At 38.3% G+C, this 17,181-nt stretch overlaps 1 protein-coding gene across 1 annotated transcript in view; it reads right to left on the bottom strand.

Moving 5' to 3' along the window:
- arhgap29b (Rho GTPase activating protein 29b) overlaps nt 1-17,181 on the bottom strand; it is a 38,442-nt gene that overhangs the window by 2,747 nt on the left and 18,514 nt on the right. The window contains exons 4-22 of the mRNA XM_079875769.1: nt 15,532-15,628; nt 14,609-14,681; nt 9,933-9,987; nt 8,902-9,057; nt 8,748-8,812; nt 8,190-8,300; nt 8,019-8,099; nt 7,774-7,941; nt 7,199-7,336; nt 6,457-6,647; nt 5,952-6,124; nt 5,136-5,267; nt 4,100-4,198; nt 3,469-3,632; nt 3,193-3,381; nt 2,965-3,102; nt 954-1,180; nt 479-782; nt 272-374 (exon numbers count right to left, since the gene is read on the bottom strand). Of these exons, the coding sequence (XP_079731895.1) occupies nt 272-374; nt 479-782; nt 954-1,180; nt 2,965-3,102; nt 3,193-3,381; nt 3,469-3,632; nt 4,100-4,198; nt 5,136-5,267; nt 5,952-6,124; nt 6,457-6,647; nt 7,199-7,336; nt 7,774-7,941; nt 8,019-8,099; nt 8,190-8,300; nt 8,748-8,812; nt 8,902-9,057; nt 9,933-9,987; nt 14,609-14,681; nt 15,532-15,628 (2,664 nt within the window). The remainder of the gene's footprint in view (nt 1-271; nt 375-478; nt 783-953; nt 1,181-2,964; nt 3,103-3,192; nt 3,382-3,468; nt 3,633-4,099; nt 4,199-5,135; nt 5,268-5,951; nt 6,125-6,456; nt 6,648-7,198; nt 7,337-7,773; nt 7,942-8,018; nt 8,100-8,189; nt 8,301-8,747; nt 8,813-8,901; nt 9,058-9,932; nt 9,988-14,608; nt 14,682-15,531; nt 15,629-17,181) is intronic.

The raw sequence follows: 17,181 nt of genomic DNA on the forward strand, positions 1-17,181 counted from the left end.
GACAGGAGAGCTCTTAGTCAATAAATGGGAAAACAAAGTAATGTGCATTACTTTTTTGAAAAAGTAATTCAGATATTTTGTTGTAAATTTAAAAGTAATGCATTACTTTGCAAGTTACTTGAAAAAAAAGTAATCTGATTACGTAACCCCAACACTGATTATCAGTATTATTACAATGTTTTTAAACAAAATATTAAAAAAAAAATGTTCATGCTGCCATGGTTTATCAGTTTTAATTTCACCAAAGATGAGCAGAGACACTCATACTAACCAGGTGTTTGCGCTCTATCATCCCCTGTCTTCATCTCCTTCACTCCCTCCATAAGCTGTGCAGAGGTAATCACAGACGAGTGTCTCTTGTAGACTTTCGCACTCTGTAAGAAGAATAAACACAGATCACAAATCATAAATGCTAACATTTCCTAAAAATGTCCTTAAAGCAAGTGAGGTCTAGTTTCCGTTCTTTGGCCCATCTCACCTCTTTGATATCCATGAGAGATCGGGAGTGGCGGCTGAGTTTTGGCTCTTTGTCCTGCATGTTGGGCACAAGTGAAGCCTGTGATGCCGTAGGACTGGTGGGAGACACAGGGCTGAGGGGGACATCAAAGATCATCTGGTGGTAACTGATGAGCAGTTCCACCATGCGGGCCTGGTGGGGGTAGTCAACCAGAGAGGACAGCGACACTTCCGTCTCCAACTGCCTTGGCTTTATGAGCGTGGGACCGAAGATGATACCCAGGTTACTAGCCGTCATCTTGTTCTCCTCAGATTGCTCTGTTACTCTGTAGGACAATGATGTTTTAGAGTGGTGGATTTATATTTCACTCTCACTAAACACATTTAAGGGCTTCAAGCAACAAGCAATGAAACCAGATTCAGACAATGGATTCCTGCTTTTTGCAACATTCATTGTATTTTACAGATGCTTATGTTTATGGTTTGTGTTAGCATACCTGTGCAGATGTGTGATGAGGAACTGCAGGGTTCTGTAATGGGCTGCAGGAAGCTGGCGAAGGAGGTCTCTAATTTTGAAGAGAACTCTTTTAAGCTCAATGCTGAGGCACAGCTGCTCCCCTGGTGATTTCTCTTTAGCAGAGTCAGTCTCATCCAGGTTCTGAGTCTCTTTTGCCAGGCCAATGACATCATTATAATACCGATACAGAATCAACGGCTCTGGCAACTGAAAAAAAAAAAAAAAAAAAAAAACATTATTCTTTTTACAGGCAATGTCGATTATTCTTTTTACAGGCAATGTCGATCATCAAAAAGTAAAAAAAAATAATACAAAAAAAAAAAAATTTCTAAATGAGAAAAGCAATGGAAACGCCTACTTTTTCAGTGGCGTTGGTTCCATAAGTATATTTCCCATTCATTTCTCCCATAGGGATTTTAAAAAGTCTTTGTTAAAGCGTTATAAGCCATGAACCAAGCCAACCAGCTATGAGGTGAATCATAACATTACAAACTGTGATTTGAAGCAAAAAAAGTATTTGAAAATTTGACAAAAATAAAAAAGGTACAAGACTAAAAATTATTTTTATCGCTTTAGTGATAGAAACAACTACAATCCTATTAACACTGCAAACAACATAATCAAATTAAAAACAATAAAGACATTTAAAAACCACTCATTTAAAGATGTTGATTATTTATATAAAAATAATATATTTTAAGTTTATTGCAAAATATTCATATATATTCAAACGTTAAGTATTTGATTACATCTTGACTTGATTGGATCATTCACAGTGCTTCGTGGGAGTTGGCGGAACTAACGAGATCTTTTGGCACATTTTGCTTGTTTCGAATCTCTGATTGGTGTAATTTTCTGTACAGCATTCCCGTTAAACACGATTATTTAAAAAGTAAGTTGAAATAATGTGGACGAACATAGCTCGTCAGCTCACAGTAAGGCTTTCTTTAAAGCGTTATGAGTTATCATTAAAAATCAATTTCCCCATGGAGAAATTGAATGTAGTTTTTTACTTCGGAAACCGCTAGTAAAAATCCCATTCATTTTTCATATAAGGAACTGATTTTTAACATATAAACCCTTAAAAAAGGACCTACTGTGAGCTACAAGGTTGTTAATCGATGGTATATGCTTTCGTTGAAGCCATCAGCCCACTTTGTTTCAACTTACTTTTTAAATAATCATGTTTAACAGCTAAATTCCTGGTGAAAAACTCCATGATTCTGCAGAGAAATCTCCACCAATCAGAGAATCGCAACAAGCAAACCATTCCAAAAGATCTTTTTAGCTCCGCCCACTGCCATGAAGCACTGTGAATAATGTAATCAAGACAGTCTCCCTACGTTCTCAAAATACTTAAATATTTGTGTATATATATGCATATTTTGCAATACATGTAAAATACACTGTTTCTATATACAACCAACATGTTTAAATCAACAGATTTATATATATCCATCATTTTTATTTGGATTATGAAATTAAATATATTTTATTTTCCCTAATAGGGAAATTTGTTGTGGACTCGATTATCAACATTTCTATATGACCTGTTACAGCTAGAATAATTTTAAAATACAATACATTCACAATGCTTTAATTACATACATTACACGCATCACATTTCATTACATTCATATTCACCACACACGTGGGTAACTGCTACAATACATAAAAGGATAGGAAGTATTACTGTCATTCGCAATGCTTCATTAGGTTGAATTCTTTACCTTATTAAAGTCATTAAGTATACAGTCTTGTAGCTTTGTCTTTTAATTTGATTTTCAAATACTTATTTTGCTTCAAAACTAAGTTTGTAATGTTGTGATTCACCTAACAGCTGGTTGGTTTGGTTCATGGCTTTTAACTTCAATGACTTTGAAAAAAATCTGAAACCATGAACACTGAAATACTGGGCGGGCGCTGTTGCACTCTAATATGTCAAGTTTCATAAAGACATGATGAAACCGGGATTATTTGTCCCACCACACCTGTCTTAGGTAAAGCTTGAGAACGTTGCTTATGTCATGTGGGTGGAGGTCAGAAAGCTCCACTAAGTCCTTTCCATTCTCAAAGGCCTGGCAAAGCTTTTCCACACGAGACTTCGCCCCATTCACACGATAAATGCCCTTGAAATGCACCGAAAGTGGGCGTCATTAACAAGATGACTCAAGCATTGAATTAAAGCAATTTCTTTCAGTTACATCTCAATTCTTTACCTTAATGTTTAGGGCACGACTCTCGATTTCCGAGGTGCATTTTTTTATGATGAAGGGGATGCCGTCGGGACTGTTCTTAGCAGCTTGGGCAAAGTCAATCCCGAACAGGTGCAGTCTGCCCTGGAGCTTCTTATGACCACACTGAATGGCAAGAGTCTCCAGGCATTTCTTATGACAGGCCAATGAGCACTACGGAATAAGAGATTATAGAATGACAAATGGCTCTACTGAACAATGTGAACTGAATCAGTGTGGGCGTTGATGATGACGACGTACCTCTTCACACTCAGCCCCGTGGAACACCACCAGACTGTCACACTCTCTGCATTTGGAAGGCGCTCTCAGTTTCCGCAACTTGTGGGTGTGCGCTGCTTTTGACATCTGAGTATTGCGGAAAGGGCCGGGAGAACTGGCCGCTTCCAACACCATCTCAGAGAGGCCTGAGACGAGAGGAGACAATGTGTTTCGAAAGCTAATTTGCAAATAGTTTAAAAACACTCTTCTGGCCCATCAACGAAGTTCTGGTTTGGAAATGGGATAATCAAGAGTCTTAAATGTGAGTGGGGATAGGAACTAAAAGAAATGTAATGATTCCGGTTTGTATTCCGATTTAATGAATGACTCTTTTGGTACTTTTTTGAGGAAGCACAACCATCTCTCCATTTCCTCAAATGTATTTCCTAAGTCTAACATGTGTTTACATTCAACAATTATAACTGAAATGTAACACTTTTGGTGGAGAGACAGGAACTGCTAACTGTGGCATTTCGCCAGTGTCAACACCAAGCCCATCTGTACAGCTGCACAGAGACAAAAACATGGGTGCGAGCAATTCAGCACTTGCGTGGTGTCACACATCTATGAACACAGACGGCCACAATCACGCTATTCAGTTTGTACTACCAACCATTATCTGATGGGGAAGGTGGTTCCCTCTCATCCAGGTCATCTGCAGAAGACATGGTACCAGTTGAGGGAGTTCTGGGAAGCCTGCGTTTGAAATCCCCTTTAGCATGAAGACACACAAACACACACATTAGATACTTCCGTCCTGCAGAGCACTTCTCCGTCCTGTCCAATGAGAACTAGGTCAACCACTTTACAATCAAAACTTACAAATGTGCCTAAAACAGCAATATTTTTAGAGGAACTTCTTTTTTGGGATATAATATATACAAGGCTCAACAATAAGAATGGCTGATGCCCCTGGTCAGAGTGAAAGCATTTCAGGATGTCTGGCAAAACTGTCACATGCCTGATTGGGTCATTGCTTATATTCTTACATCCCAACGATTTGTTGATCACACATATGCTTTTATGCCTTGTTTTCTGTGATATTGTGAACGTTGTTTAGCAAATTATGTTAAATTCTGCTGATGCAACTATGTCACTAAAGTCATGTTGTCTGGCTGGCTGATGTAAATGAGGTTTTGCATTCATGAAATGATAACTGCCACAACAGCTGTAGAATTTCCAGCAACAATTGCACATTACAAATATTATACATTATCTGTTGTAAATTGTTTAATGAAAAATATGTTTTTATGACATTTATAAAAATCTTTTCCTAAACAATAAAATGTATACTTTCTGTGGTAATGTTGGCATGGAAAATAAAACAAAAATACAACAAAAAAAATAGTAGAAGCAGTAGTATATTGTTTAATGTCAGAATAGAATGAATAACTAAATGAATGAAATCAGTCAAAAAATAAATAAATAGGGGAAATAATAGTGTTTAATGCCAGTTAAGAAGGCTATTTTTGGCAAAGACAAGGTGAAATGAATGAACTAATAAATAGATATTACACAGAAAATGAACAGATATAAGAAGCCATTTTAAGATGTACTTGTGATACATTTTAAATGAAGTATTTCATATATAAGACATGTTCCATATTGTGAAACGGATAGTAGGATGAAATGTGTGTCAGAAAAAGCACCTGGACTGGCTGTGGGGGAGTCCATGGAGCGAGACTCGCTGCTTCCTCCAGCACTCTCTGAGTCACTGCACATCCCTCCACCGCCAGCACTGCCTGAGCTCCAGGCCCGCTGTGAACCCTGCGTTCTTAACGCTACAACACACAGAATTGACCTTAGAATTAATTTTCCTTTTGAAATCTCTAGTCTCCATTAAACTGAGGGAGAAAGTCCTGTATGTGTTTGGGGGAATCAGTCTGCCTGAATGTTTCATTCAGTTCGTAGCTTTCAACTGATGTTCTTAATTCTTTAGTTTAGTCATCCAGCCTGAATGCTCAGGCTGTAATCCAGCAGGCTGATGATGTCATAGCACCAGGGAATTTCTGGAAGCCGAGAGCCGATCTGGGTTTGGGCCTTAATCCTGACTGCTTTGAACGGCCAGTGCTAGGTAAAAAACCCACAGTGGCCATAAAGCTAATAACCTGTACAGGAGATTGAAGCTTTACAAACAAATGTGCCTCATAGTTGCAAACATTTTAGCATTTTGTTTAACTGGAAAGAAAATAAATGTCTTGGAGTTTTAGAGTATAACAAATGCAAGTTGAGTAGGTTGATGTCCCCCAAAGAGTGTAAAAACAGCCTGAAGTAGCAACTTTGGCTCAACCAATTGTGTGAGTTTGGGCCAGGATTATCTGTTTGTCCAAACAGTGGTAGAAGGGGAACTATGTCATTATTGTTCTCATTCCATTTAGTGCCACAGAAACTTATCATTGTAAACCTTAACCTACAAACTTTTAGTCACCAGCCTAAATCTTTATTGACAAAGATACATCTCCTACCTTGCATGTCTATACTGCTATTGGACTGTCTCTCTGCGATTTTGGTCTTGCAGGGTTGTGCGGTACCCTCGACCTCATCTGCACTGTGGTTATCCGCAGACGTAACAGAACCCTGTGACAGATTCCCATGGGATGAGCGGGTGCTGCTCTGAGACCTCTTATGAAGGGACATTCTGGAAAGGAAAGAAACTTGTTAAAGCAGGCTTTATAAAAATACCAAAACAGGCTGTGCAAAATCTCTGCTGATTGTGAAATGGATTACTCAAAAGGCAAGCGTGAGATTTGAATGCACTGTAAAGAGATGTGATAGCAATGGCCAGTATGTTTGTACACGGGTGTGATTCAGAGGTTAAGCTGAAAAGCAGAGTTTGCACAGGGTAGTGATTACAGACAGCAGAACTTGGGTAAACAACACGCCAAGACCGACCCTTGTTTCGTTCATCATTCTTCCTGAGGAAGATGCAAACAATGCATGGCTTGCATGGAAACTGGAGTGTGGACTAACCCAGTTTTTGAGGAAGTGGTGATGTCCTGAGACAGAGACTCCAGCCACACTCGCTCTTTAGGCAAGCTGCACACAAACTCCGAGTAGCGCTGGCCTGGCTCATATTTTTTGGCCTGTTCACTTAGAGCTTGGTAGTTTACAGATAGAGGCACAGTCTGAGCCTGTTGCATCTGGAACCAGTTCACTGTCACCTACAAGAGTTCATGAGAATAGTCAGTATGCAATAATAGGAAAACAAATATTTTCTTTTCAATATAAACACAACCATTTAAAAGATGGGGGACAAGAATTATGTTTTGACATAAATTAAAACTTTCAGCAAGGATGAAAAGGATAAAAAGTTTATAATGTAACAAGATTTCTATTTCAAATAAATGTTGTCCATTTGAACTTATTATAAAAGAATCCTGAGAAAAATGTATCATGGTTTCCACTAAATATTTGAGCAGAACAACTGTTTTCAACATTGATAATGAGAAATGTTTCTTGAGCCGCAAATCAGCATATTAGAATGATTTCTAAAGGATCATGTGACACTAAAGACTGGAGAAATGACCCCATCACAGGAACAAATTACATATTAAAATTATTTTAAAATGTAATAATATTTCACAATATTACTGTTTTGCTGTATTTTTGATTAAATAAATGCATCATTGGTGAGCATATTAGACTTCTTTCAAATCTTACAGACCCCAAACTTTTGAACTGTAGTGTTATAAAGGGATGTAGTGATACAGACCGCTTTGAGAGTCAGGTCGCATTGGAAGACCAGCTTCCGAATCTGAGTGAGGATCTCACTCTTAGCGCTTGACAAGCCGACTTTCTTTGCCTCTAGATCCGCCACACAGGCTTTATACTGCTCCTGCGCTTCCTCTGCCTGGAGTCACCACAAAAAACAGACCATGAGTCAAACAAAATAAAATCATAGTGATTTTACTAGCCTGTTTTAAGCCGCAGTATGTCATTAGCAGCACCAAACCAAACCAAGGTTTACAAAAATGAAACATTTTATGAAGAAAATGCTCGCCCATTTGCTACAGTGTGCTGAGTGGCGTTTAGTGTGATGCTATGTAGTTGCTAGAGTTGTTATAGCAACAGTAATGTTTAGATTATAAGGCCAAATTTTCAGACAGTGCATCAGATGTTAAGAAAAATCAAATGAATTCCCACAAACTCTGTTTCTTATTGCCACTTTGATGCCCAGTAAACAAGGACAATAAAAGCAAGGGTGTGTGTGTGTTTGTGCAGTCTGTGATGGTGTTGGAGTTGAATTTAGTGTTTTAAAAATTCTTTATAGAGCACTTTCTGCAGTACCTTCTGTAGGGCCTCTTCCTCCACCCTCCGTTTCTTCTCCAGAGTCCTGCCTCCTGCCGTTGGCTGCTCCTCCTCGGTGCGGCTGGTGGAGCTGCGTGCCTTCTCGTACTCCTCTCTCTTCTGCACCTTCAGCAGACGAGCCTTCTTCAAAGCGTTCTCGGCCTCGCTCTGAAAACACGCATGGGTTATAAAGCGCTATCGTTCTTAAGAAACGTTAGTGATGAAATTCAAGTAATCATAGGTACCGTTTTCTTCAGCTCTCTTTGCCATTGTTCCTTTATCTCTTTCCTCTGCTTGTCCAGGTCATTCTTGCGGGCCAGCAGTGGCTGTTGGAATTATGTGAATTGTGTGGAATTACAGGAAATGATTTGCTGAATAGTTAGCTAAAAGTGTACAGCAGAGTCAACTGAATATACCTGTATGAATTTGTTGGTTTGAAGAGCTGTAGCCGTTTGGAGCAGAATATGATTGTACTCGATCTCATTTTTAAAGGCAGAGACGTAAATATCCCGGAATGGCATGTAGTCCTTTAGATAAAGACACACAGTCACACAATAATGTCACTTAGAGGCCCAAAACCAAATACAATAACGTTCAAAAGTTTGGGGTCAGTACGATTTTTTAAAAATGCAATTAATTCCTGTGATGACAAAGCTGAATTTTCAGCATCATTACTCCAGTCTTCAGTGTCACTGAAGAATATGCAGATATGCTATCCTAATATGCTGATTTGATGCTCAAGAATCATTTATTATTATTATGTTGAATGTTGAAAACAGTTGTGCTGCTTAACATTTCAGTGAACAGTGACAGACAAAAGAACAGCATTTCTTTTAATGTTATCTTTTCTAACCTTCTAAATACCTTTACTGTCCCTTTTGATCAATTTAATGCATCCTTTATAAATAATCGTACTGACCATAAATGTTTGAGCATCACCTTTGATCAAAACAACATACTAAAAAGACCATCACCTGCTGACTTGCTACTGCCTTTGCAGATTCTGCCATCTTGGCAAAACCTTTTGCACATTCCATGTCTGTCAAACACAGAGAGACCACATGAAACACTAAAGATCAACCTTGAAGACTCAAAACAAGTAAGATCAGGCTTTAAGAATGGACTGACCCAAGCTGAGGCGTTTCTCCACCCAGGCCAACACGTCTTTGGTGTATTTGGACCAGGCCTTGGCATAGAGCAAGGCCGACTCTACTCCACTGTCATTCTTCAGCAGGAGGAGGTCCACCTGCTCCACAGTGGACAGCTCTGGAAACAGAGCATGATCTGGAAACACACACCCAGAACACCGCATATGAACACACGCATACAAAAAATACACAAACGCTCCACATTGTTTAAAAAGATTGCTAAAAATGCACAGAGGAACCCTTTGAAGACATTTATATTTCCTCAACCTCGTCTCTGCGCTCTCTAAAACTGTCATTTAAAATCTACTATTAAATGTTACCGCCTTATTTGGTTTATAGGCCAAATGTTACAAGGCAAATTTTACAAGTTAGCCTTATTAAAGGCAGCGACAGCCCTCAAATTGGTGGCAGACTTGCTTGTTAGAGGACTAAATAGTCTCCACGTTTCCCATAAGAGATGTTTCTAAAACTGACACTAATCTGTGTTCACATTAGATGCATGTACGATATATTGCGTGGCATGAGCGTGTGAGATCATCTCATAAAATCTCTGCTTAACCTTCGTCAAATGCACTGACACGCAGCTCAGCTGCGCTGGATCCAAGCACCCCGCCCAATAAGCCACATGTGGTTCCCATTCCTCACACAAATGTCCAAAAAAAACCCAAAGAATGTCAACCATTTGGCAAACAAGAAGAATGTTATACTATATGAAAAACAACACAAGTGTGAAGGTATGGGGTGTGTAGAGCTCTCTTGTCGTTTATGTCCCAAGTCAGTACTGCTCATCTGTCTCTCTGCTAGAACAATACCTTCATGTATGGTTTGTTTAAACTAGAAAACAAAGTTAACTTCAAACTCTGAGTTTGCATTTCTGTTCGGGGGCACATAAAATGAGCGTTGTGATTTACTGCAACACCTCGACGGCACAAGCCTGCTATCTTTGCGATAAAAACAGTGATAGAAAGATGTAAAAGGCGGCTACATAAAGAAGAAAGGAAATCCATTTACCTGCCAGATCATTTTGACTGCAGCCCCGTGAATCTTCAGAGAGGTTATCAAAAGACTAGAGGAGATAAAGGGAAAGACGTTTCACACGGGATGAGAATTTTGATTACAGAGCTGAGGGATGAGAAGGTGCTTCTCTTTCATCTTGTCTCTCAACATCTAGGTCAATCAAAGCTTGAGAACACTGCTCTTTAAATCACAGGTGCCAGCCAGGTTTCACTATTTTCAAAGACATCTAAACTTAAAGGTAGGGTAGGCATTTTCGGAGAGGCTAGCAACTTTGAAATCATAAGATCCCTTCAGAGCGTCTCCAAAGCCACACTTTCTTCAGAACACATGAACACGCATAACCAGAGCAGAGTCTGCAAAGCAGTAAATTTAGTTGTTAAATTACCTCATGCTTCAAAGCACATAACATTACAATAATAATGAACGTAAACAACTTAAAGAGCGCTGGCTTGTTCAACCTGACTGCTGGAGATTGACAGTTTTGCCATAGTAGTAGGGCTGCACGATTCTTGCTAAAATGTGAATCACGATTTTTCTCCATGGGAATTGAGATCACGATTCTCTTACACGATTCTCATTTTTTCAACCAAAATTTATTGCACTCAAGTACAAAAAAAAAAAAAAAAAAGGACATTCAGTATAATAAAGTGCAGGAGTAAAAAAATTGTCTCTTTTCTTTATTTTAGACCCTTTAATTTTAAAGCTTTATGTTGTTGAACATAAGAGAACATTAACAACAGCCAAAATAAAAATAACTTGTGCTTTTTGCTCCAATTGGCACAGAATGTACATACATACTTACATCTACTGTTCCCTTTACGGGAATACTCAACTTGGCATTTTGAAATATTTCTGTGTTTATTTGGCCGTTTAGACTCGCAACCGGAACAAGCTTGTCCGTGTTGCGCTCGGAGCGCGCGCACAGCATCCTGTCAGTATAATTCAGCTCTCTTTCGCGACTTATCGCGCTTTTAATATTTATTTTCGATAAAGCACATTCTGCTATTTTCTTTCTCTTTCATTCATGATTTGTTATTAATAACTTTAAACAGAATCATCAACTGAAATCTGCGCGGATTAGCAAAAATACGACACATTTATAGGACATAAAATTGTCTCTGCGCAAAAGTGTAAGTAAAAGGACAGCAAAGCACCTGTTTCAATAAAAGGATATATTAAAGTTTATATAGCCTACTTTTACATTTTCGCTGCTGTTCTAAAATGGTTTTCACCATTACCTTAAACAAGCTGCAGCTGCTTGAATCCAGTGCAGGAGCTGTAACTATTAGATTACCACAGAAACGTAAGCGGTTAGTTGATTGCTGTGGTGACTCGTGACACTCGCGAACAGCACTGAACACGCACTTTTGCCGGTACAACTTGAATATTATTATTATCATACACTTTTCATTAACTTCGGTAGGCTGTAGGCTACAACAAGGGAATTGTAATTGGCTGCTTTTTCTGCAGAGATCTGAATGCAGTGAAATACACGGAAGTGAATCGCCATCATTAAGAAATTAGATCGCATTTATGTTTGAATCGAGATCGTGATTTTTTTTCGATTAATCGTGCAGCCCTACATAGTAGCACATAAATCTAAAAAGAACATCACGGGTTGCCATCTCTTATTTACAGTAGTTACTGCATGAACACAGCATAAGCCCGTTGTTTTGGTTCAAGAGGAACTGTAAAAGGTGGCTGCTGTTTGTTTGTGATGCTCAGTGACTGTCTGTCTACAACTCTGCACAGCCGTCTTACGGAACACACTGTTGACGTGTGATGTCTGCGCGGAGGTATGGAAATACATAGGTTGACGGGCAGATAGGGCATCGTATCACATCAAACCATATGCAATGACTGGACAAACATTTTTTGGTCCTGAGACTTCCACAGAAGATAAGAGTTTCAACCAGTATAACAAAAAGTGTTTCTGAAAAACACCTTTAACTGGAGATGTTTTGTTTATTTGTATTGGTACATTCGTGCCGTGAGATGTTTCAAAAGTGGTGGGGACAATATCGACCTTAGAAAATAGTGGTGGGGACATGTCCCACACGTCCCACCCGCAAATTACACCTATGAGACGTAATATTTTACAGATGAAATGTAGCCTAATTGTGTTTACATCATAATAATATAAAAGTAGCCTCTACTTCTTCCAGGCTCCTTCATGGCCCAATGATGGCCCATTAGCCTGTGGGTCTATGTCACACCCCTGGTCTGAATCTCATTAATATTGATGGCCATCACCACTCCCACGCATAAACCTCTTCTGACAAAAATACTGACTTGCAAAGTTTATATCAATGTATTGTTTTATTTGAACGATTAGGCAGGATGATTTTCACATAATTTTGAAGCCAGAACTCAAAGCGAACAGATCCATTAGTCAAAAGTCTTGTTCACACATATTTAGTATGTGTTTTGTGGTCTTATTTCAGCAACTTTCATTTTTATTTTTTTCAATAACCACGCATAAACATTATTCTCTCAAAAATTCTAACATATACATTCATGTTGGTCACATATTATGGTAGCCCTGTTTGTGCTATATAGAGTGAATTTACACCTTTGCCATTAACATGTTTATAAATAACTGAAAAAAGCACAAATGTCAGAGCATGTCAGAACACCTCCAGGGCCCAGAAAACCCCTCAGACCCCAGAGGGTTAAAGGGATAGTTCACCAAAAAAATGAAACGTAATTATTTAGTCATGCTTGTTCTAAAAATATGTTTTTTTGTTCATGCTTGTTCTAAAAATATGCTATTTTTTTTTTCCTGTGGAACACAAAAGAATAATTCTGTAGAATCTTCATTCAGGGTTTTTTCCATACAGCATTTCATAGTGACCACACCTGTTAAGCGCCAAAAAGGACATAAAAATGCCATAAAACTAGTCCATATAACTATACACTAGTGCAGGGCCTGAAATTAACACCCGACCACACGCCAAATGCGGGTGAATTCTGCAATTGGCGGGTAACACTGTCAATCTACCTGCCACATTGGCAGGCAGCCAATGAGAATCGACCCTTCGCGGGGAGTTTGATTGACAGGCGATCTGGCCAATCATAATCCGCGGAAATTTTTTTTTGTCCGACAAAGCAGTCAGGAGAGTTCAACGTTGGAGGATTTGAACTTGAAAAAACGGAGTGTACTGAGTAAGCCTACTGACATCTTTCCGCAGTTAAAACTACATTCCTTCTTATGTTCATTCATGTTTATTTGATGCTATAAATTAACTAGAAGGAAGAGATGATCGGTTCACAAGCAGCTTTAACTGAGGCACCACAGCGATCTGTCAGACACATTACAGAGCCACAAAACGGTATTGTCTAAATTTCTTTAAAAATGACCAAATTTTAACGTTGAGACTTTGTTTAATATCAAAAGTAACCTGGACTGTCTTGTCTGTCAGCGTGTTGTCAGTGTCTCTGCTGCGCGATGTGTTTTTCATTGCGTGAGATCATGGTTTGGCGTGAGCGCGGTGTAGCTTGTCGGACATAGCAACAGAAACTAAAGGGGACGGGTCTTTGCGAAGGTTTTTTTTTTTTTTGCGACTGTTGTTCTTTGACATTTAAACGAATTAAACTTTTTACCAGCCAGTTTTTTTTTTTTTTTTTGGCCTCATAAAAGGTGAAAAAAAGAGGAATTGCACAAACATTTGTTCTTTAACTTGTAAGAATACACATTTAAGTGCTGTCAAGTTATTAACGAGATCCATACAAGTAATAACTCTTAGAATACAGATAGCAGTAGGCCTACAAAACTGGCTGGTAAAAAGTCACTGTGGCGGGTGGATTTTTAAATCCACCTGCCACAGTGGCTGGTGGTCAAAAAAGTTAACTTCAGGCCCTGCACTAGTGTTCATAGTTTGGAGATAGGTCGATTTTGTTTTAAAGAAATTAATACTTTCATTCAGCAAATATGCAATAAATTGAACAAAAGTGACATTAAAGACATTTATAATAATACTAAAGATTTCTATTAATGTTGTTCTTTTGAACAATCTATTCAGCAAAGAATCCTGACAAAAATGCATGACAGTTTCCACAAAAAATATTAAGAAGCACAACTGTTTTCAACATTAATAATAGTAAAACGTGCTTCCTGAAATCAGCATATTAAAATTATCATATTAAAATGAATACTGGAGTAATGACTACTGAAAATTCATCTTTGCTATCACAGGGATACTCTATATTAAAATAGAAAACAGTTTTTTGATTGTAATAATATTTTTAATCAAATAAATGCATTTCAAAAACATTAAAAACCTTTAAAAATCTTATCAACCCCAAACTTTTGAATGGTAGTGCATTTCTAAAGCCATATGATAATTGTGTTTATAAATAGTGAATAATGGCTAAAATTTCAGTCTTTTTTTCACATAAAGCTATCGTATGGCTAAGACATAGAACGCAGCACACAAGTCATAAGGACTACTTTTATGGTACTTTTTATTGGCAGACGTGGTCACAATGAACTGTATGAACACAACAACTGTTGTATGGAAAAGAGCTGTTCCACTGAAAAAATAGCACATGGGTATGAACAACATGAGAGTGAGTAAATGATGACTTTTTTGTGTGTGAACTATTTAAGGACCTTTGAAGGCTCAACTTGTGACCAGTGTTTTAAAAAAGCAATGAAGGTGACAACTTACAAAACTTCTTCTGGCTTGGGGGTACCCCAACCTGGAGCCACTGTCCACATCTCCCATAAGGAAGTCAGACACTCTGAGTGAAAAATAAAGACAAGTCACTTCTGGGACACTGCACACAACATAACTTGACCATACATAACACTGTTACAATATTATGATGTTGGTTTTCACAAATATAATAATCAAATAATATAATCACAAACAGATCATTTTAAATAAAAAATATGAGCAGTATAAAGGGATAGTTCACCCAAAAATGAAAATTCTGTCATCATTTACTCATCCTTATGTCATTCCAAACCTGCATAACTTTCATATTTGAAACATGAATTCTACATATAAACATATTCTAACCATTGAAAGCACATCAAATATGGTAAACAAAAGCTCAAACATACTTGCTTGATGGGTGAGAACCAATGAGGTTTGAGTTTCAGTTGACCATATTTGATGTGCTCTAGGTATGTGCGCTGATCAATGTTTATATGTGAATAAAAAGCTAAATTAAATCTGTTCATCATATAAAACAATGGTGTCTCTTAAGAAGGCTTGAATTAAATTGCTTGATTCATATGTATTACTTCATGTTCTTATGAACTTTTTTTTTTAAATCATCAAAGTTTTGGTTGCATGGACTTTCAATAGAGGGACAAATACCTCTAAGATTTGTGTTTCTAAGATGAAAGAAAAACTTACGGGTATAGAATGACAAGAGGATGAGGCCATTGTTGATAGAATTTTCATTTTTGGGTGAACAAACCCTTTAAAGTAACACTGCAAACGTTCATTTAACTAGCGGTAAGAGAGTGACTACAGGATGCACAGCTGACGTGTGCTGTAAAATCAGAACATGGAAACTGAAAGTAAATCTATACAGAGCATAATATACGTTTAATTACAGAAGAGAGGGCTACGGTACTCACACATTGCCAAAGGTGAATGCCAAAGTGTCGATCGATGTGTATATCTCACCAAATATAGTGCCTTTGTTTTCCTTATTGACTTCCTTGATGTTCACGCCTGTGGGAAGTGAAAAACCACATAAGAAGTGGAGCCAAAAGGCACCAAAATTACAATTATTATTAGATGATGATGAGAAACAAGCGCATAGAGCTAGATCTCACTTTGTTTATGGCAATATGAATGTGTCAACAGCTGGGAGCACCACCATAGCTACTGAGGACGATGAGCAGATCCAACACTTTCCGATAATATATAATTCTCACATTTCACAGGAAACCAATATGCTTTAAAGTCAGACTCATTTTGAACACTGTGGTGGCCAAAGAAAAGGAACTTCTAGGTTCTTCCTTATTTAGAGTCTAATGCTGCTTTGTACTAAAGACATGCTTCCCAAGAGTACAACACAAATGCTGAACAGTTTGCATGTAAATAAATCAAAGGATGCTTTTCTTCATTGTTTCAAGAAGATGATTTATGACCCACCACATTGGTGCTAATTTTCCATGTTTTGAGCAGTTAGATGATAAATTGACATCCTATTGACGTTGAATCTGTGACAGACAGCAAGTAAAGTCTCAGAGAAGTAAAAAACGTGCATTTACCAAGAGCTTCCTGTCTGCTAGCTGAGCCTCCCCTTTACAGGAAACACTGACAAAAGCTTGAACTCTCAAAACATTCAGAGGACGTTCAAACAACTTTCACCCAACTTACCAACAACTTTAACTTGCACTTGCCGTCATATCCAAGTTTGATAGGGTAAAGCATAGATTAACCAAAAGCACAACTCCCTCAGAAATTCAGGAACTAACACCACAGACTAGTTCACAATGAAGCTCGACTTCCACTTTTTCCTGACATACAAGAAAAAGTGACGAGGCAATTAAAAAAAGCAACATCTTCAGCTGTAGTTTCCAGTTCCGCATGGGTGGATTTTAAAGTTGAATGCCATGCAAAATGCAGCGACTGTTGGCAGAGATGGGAATCCCCAACTTCAACTGCCACCCATAGGAGGAGACGGCTCTGGAGAAGAGAGCGAGAGAGATGCGTGGCTCCTGGTGCATGCCTCTCTGCTTCTGAATGCAGGCGGGCGGCTCAGTGGCCCCTGCAATGGAACGCTGACTTCTTCCTCAGGACATCCTGCAGTTCCACAACAATGCTTCCACTTCACAGCTCAAATACAGGTTGGGAATGGCTACATTCAGAAAGTAGTTCTCTCAAAGAAAAAAACCTTGAAAGCATTTTTTGCGTCACTGGACAGACTTCTTTAAAATTCTGTCTATAGGAATTAAATAATCGTTTTTAAGAAAAAAAAAAAGAAAAAACCTAAGAATGATTATTACCACATACTTGTGGCATTCAAACTCATGCAGGTATCACTTTATCAGGTGCAATGCGTCATAAGATGAGATAAAATACCTGAGATAACAGAGTCTTCTCCAGATCAGAGGTTAAAATAAAAATAGATAAAAAAACAGCGGTTCAGATGCCACTGACTCGCTCAAGACTTGGGTGAGGGAAGAAAGAATTTCAATAACTTGAGACACTTGACACTTTTATTGCTGCGCCCCTGAGAGATTCTTCTGCAAAACTATGCAGCGTTTTTAAAAAAA

This window comes from Squalius cephalus (assembly GCF_949319135.1).
Source record: "Squalius cephalus genome assembly, chromosome: 7".
NCBI lineage: Eukaryota > Metazoa > Chordata > Actinopteri > Cypriniformes > Leuciscidae > Squalius > Squalius cephalus.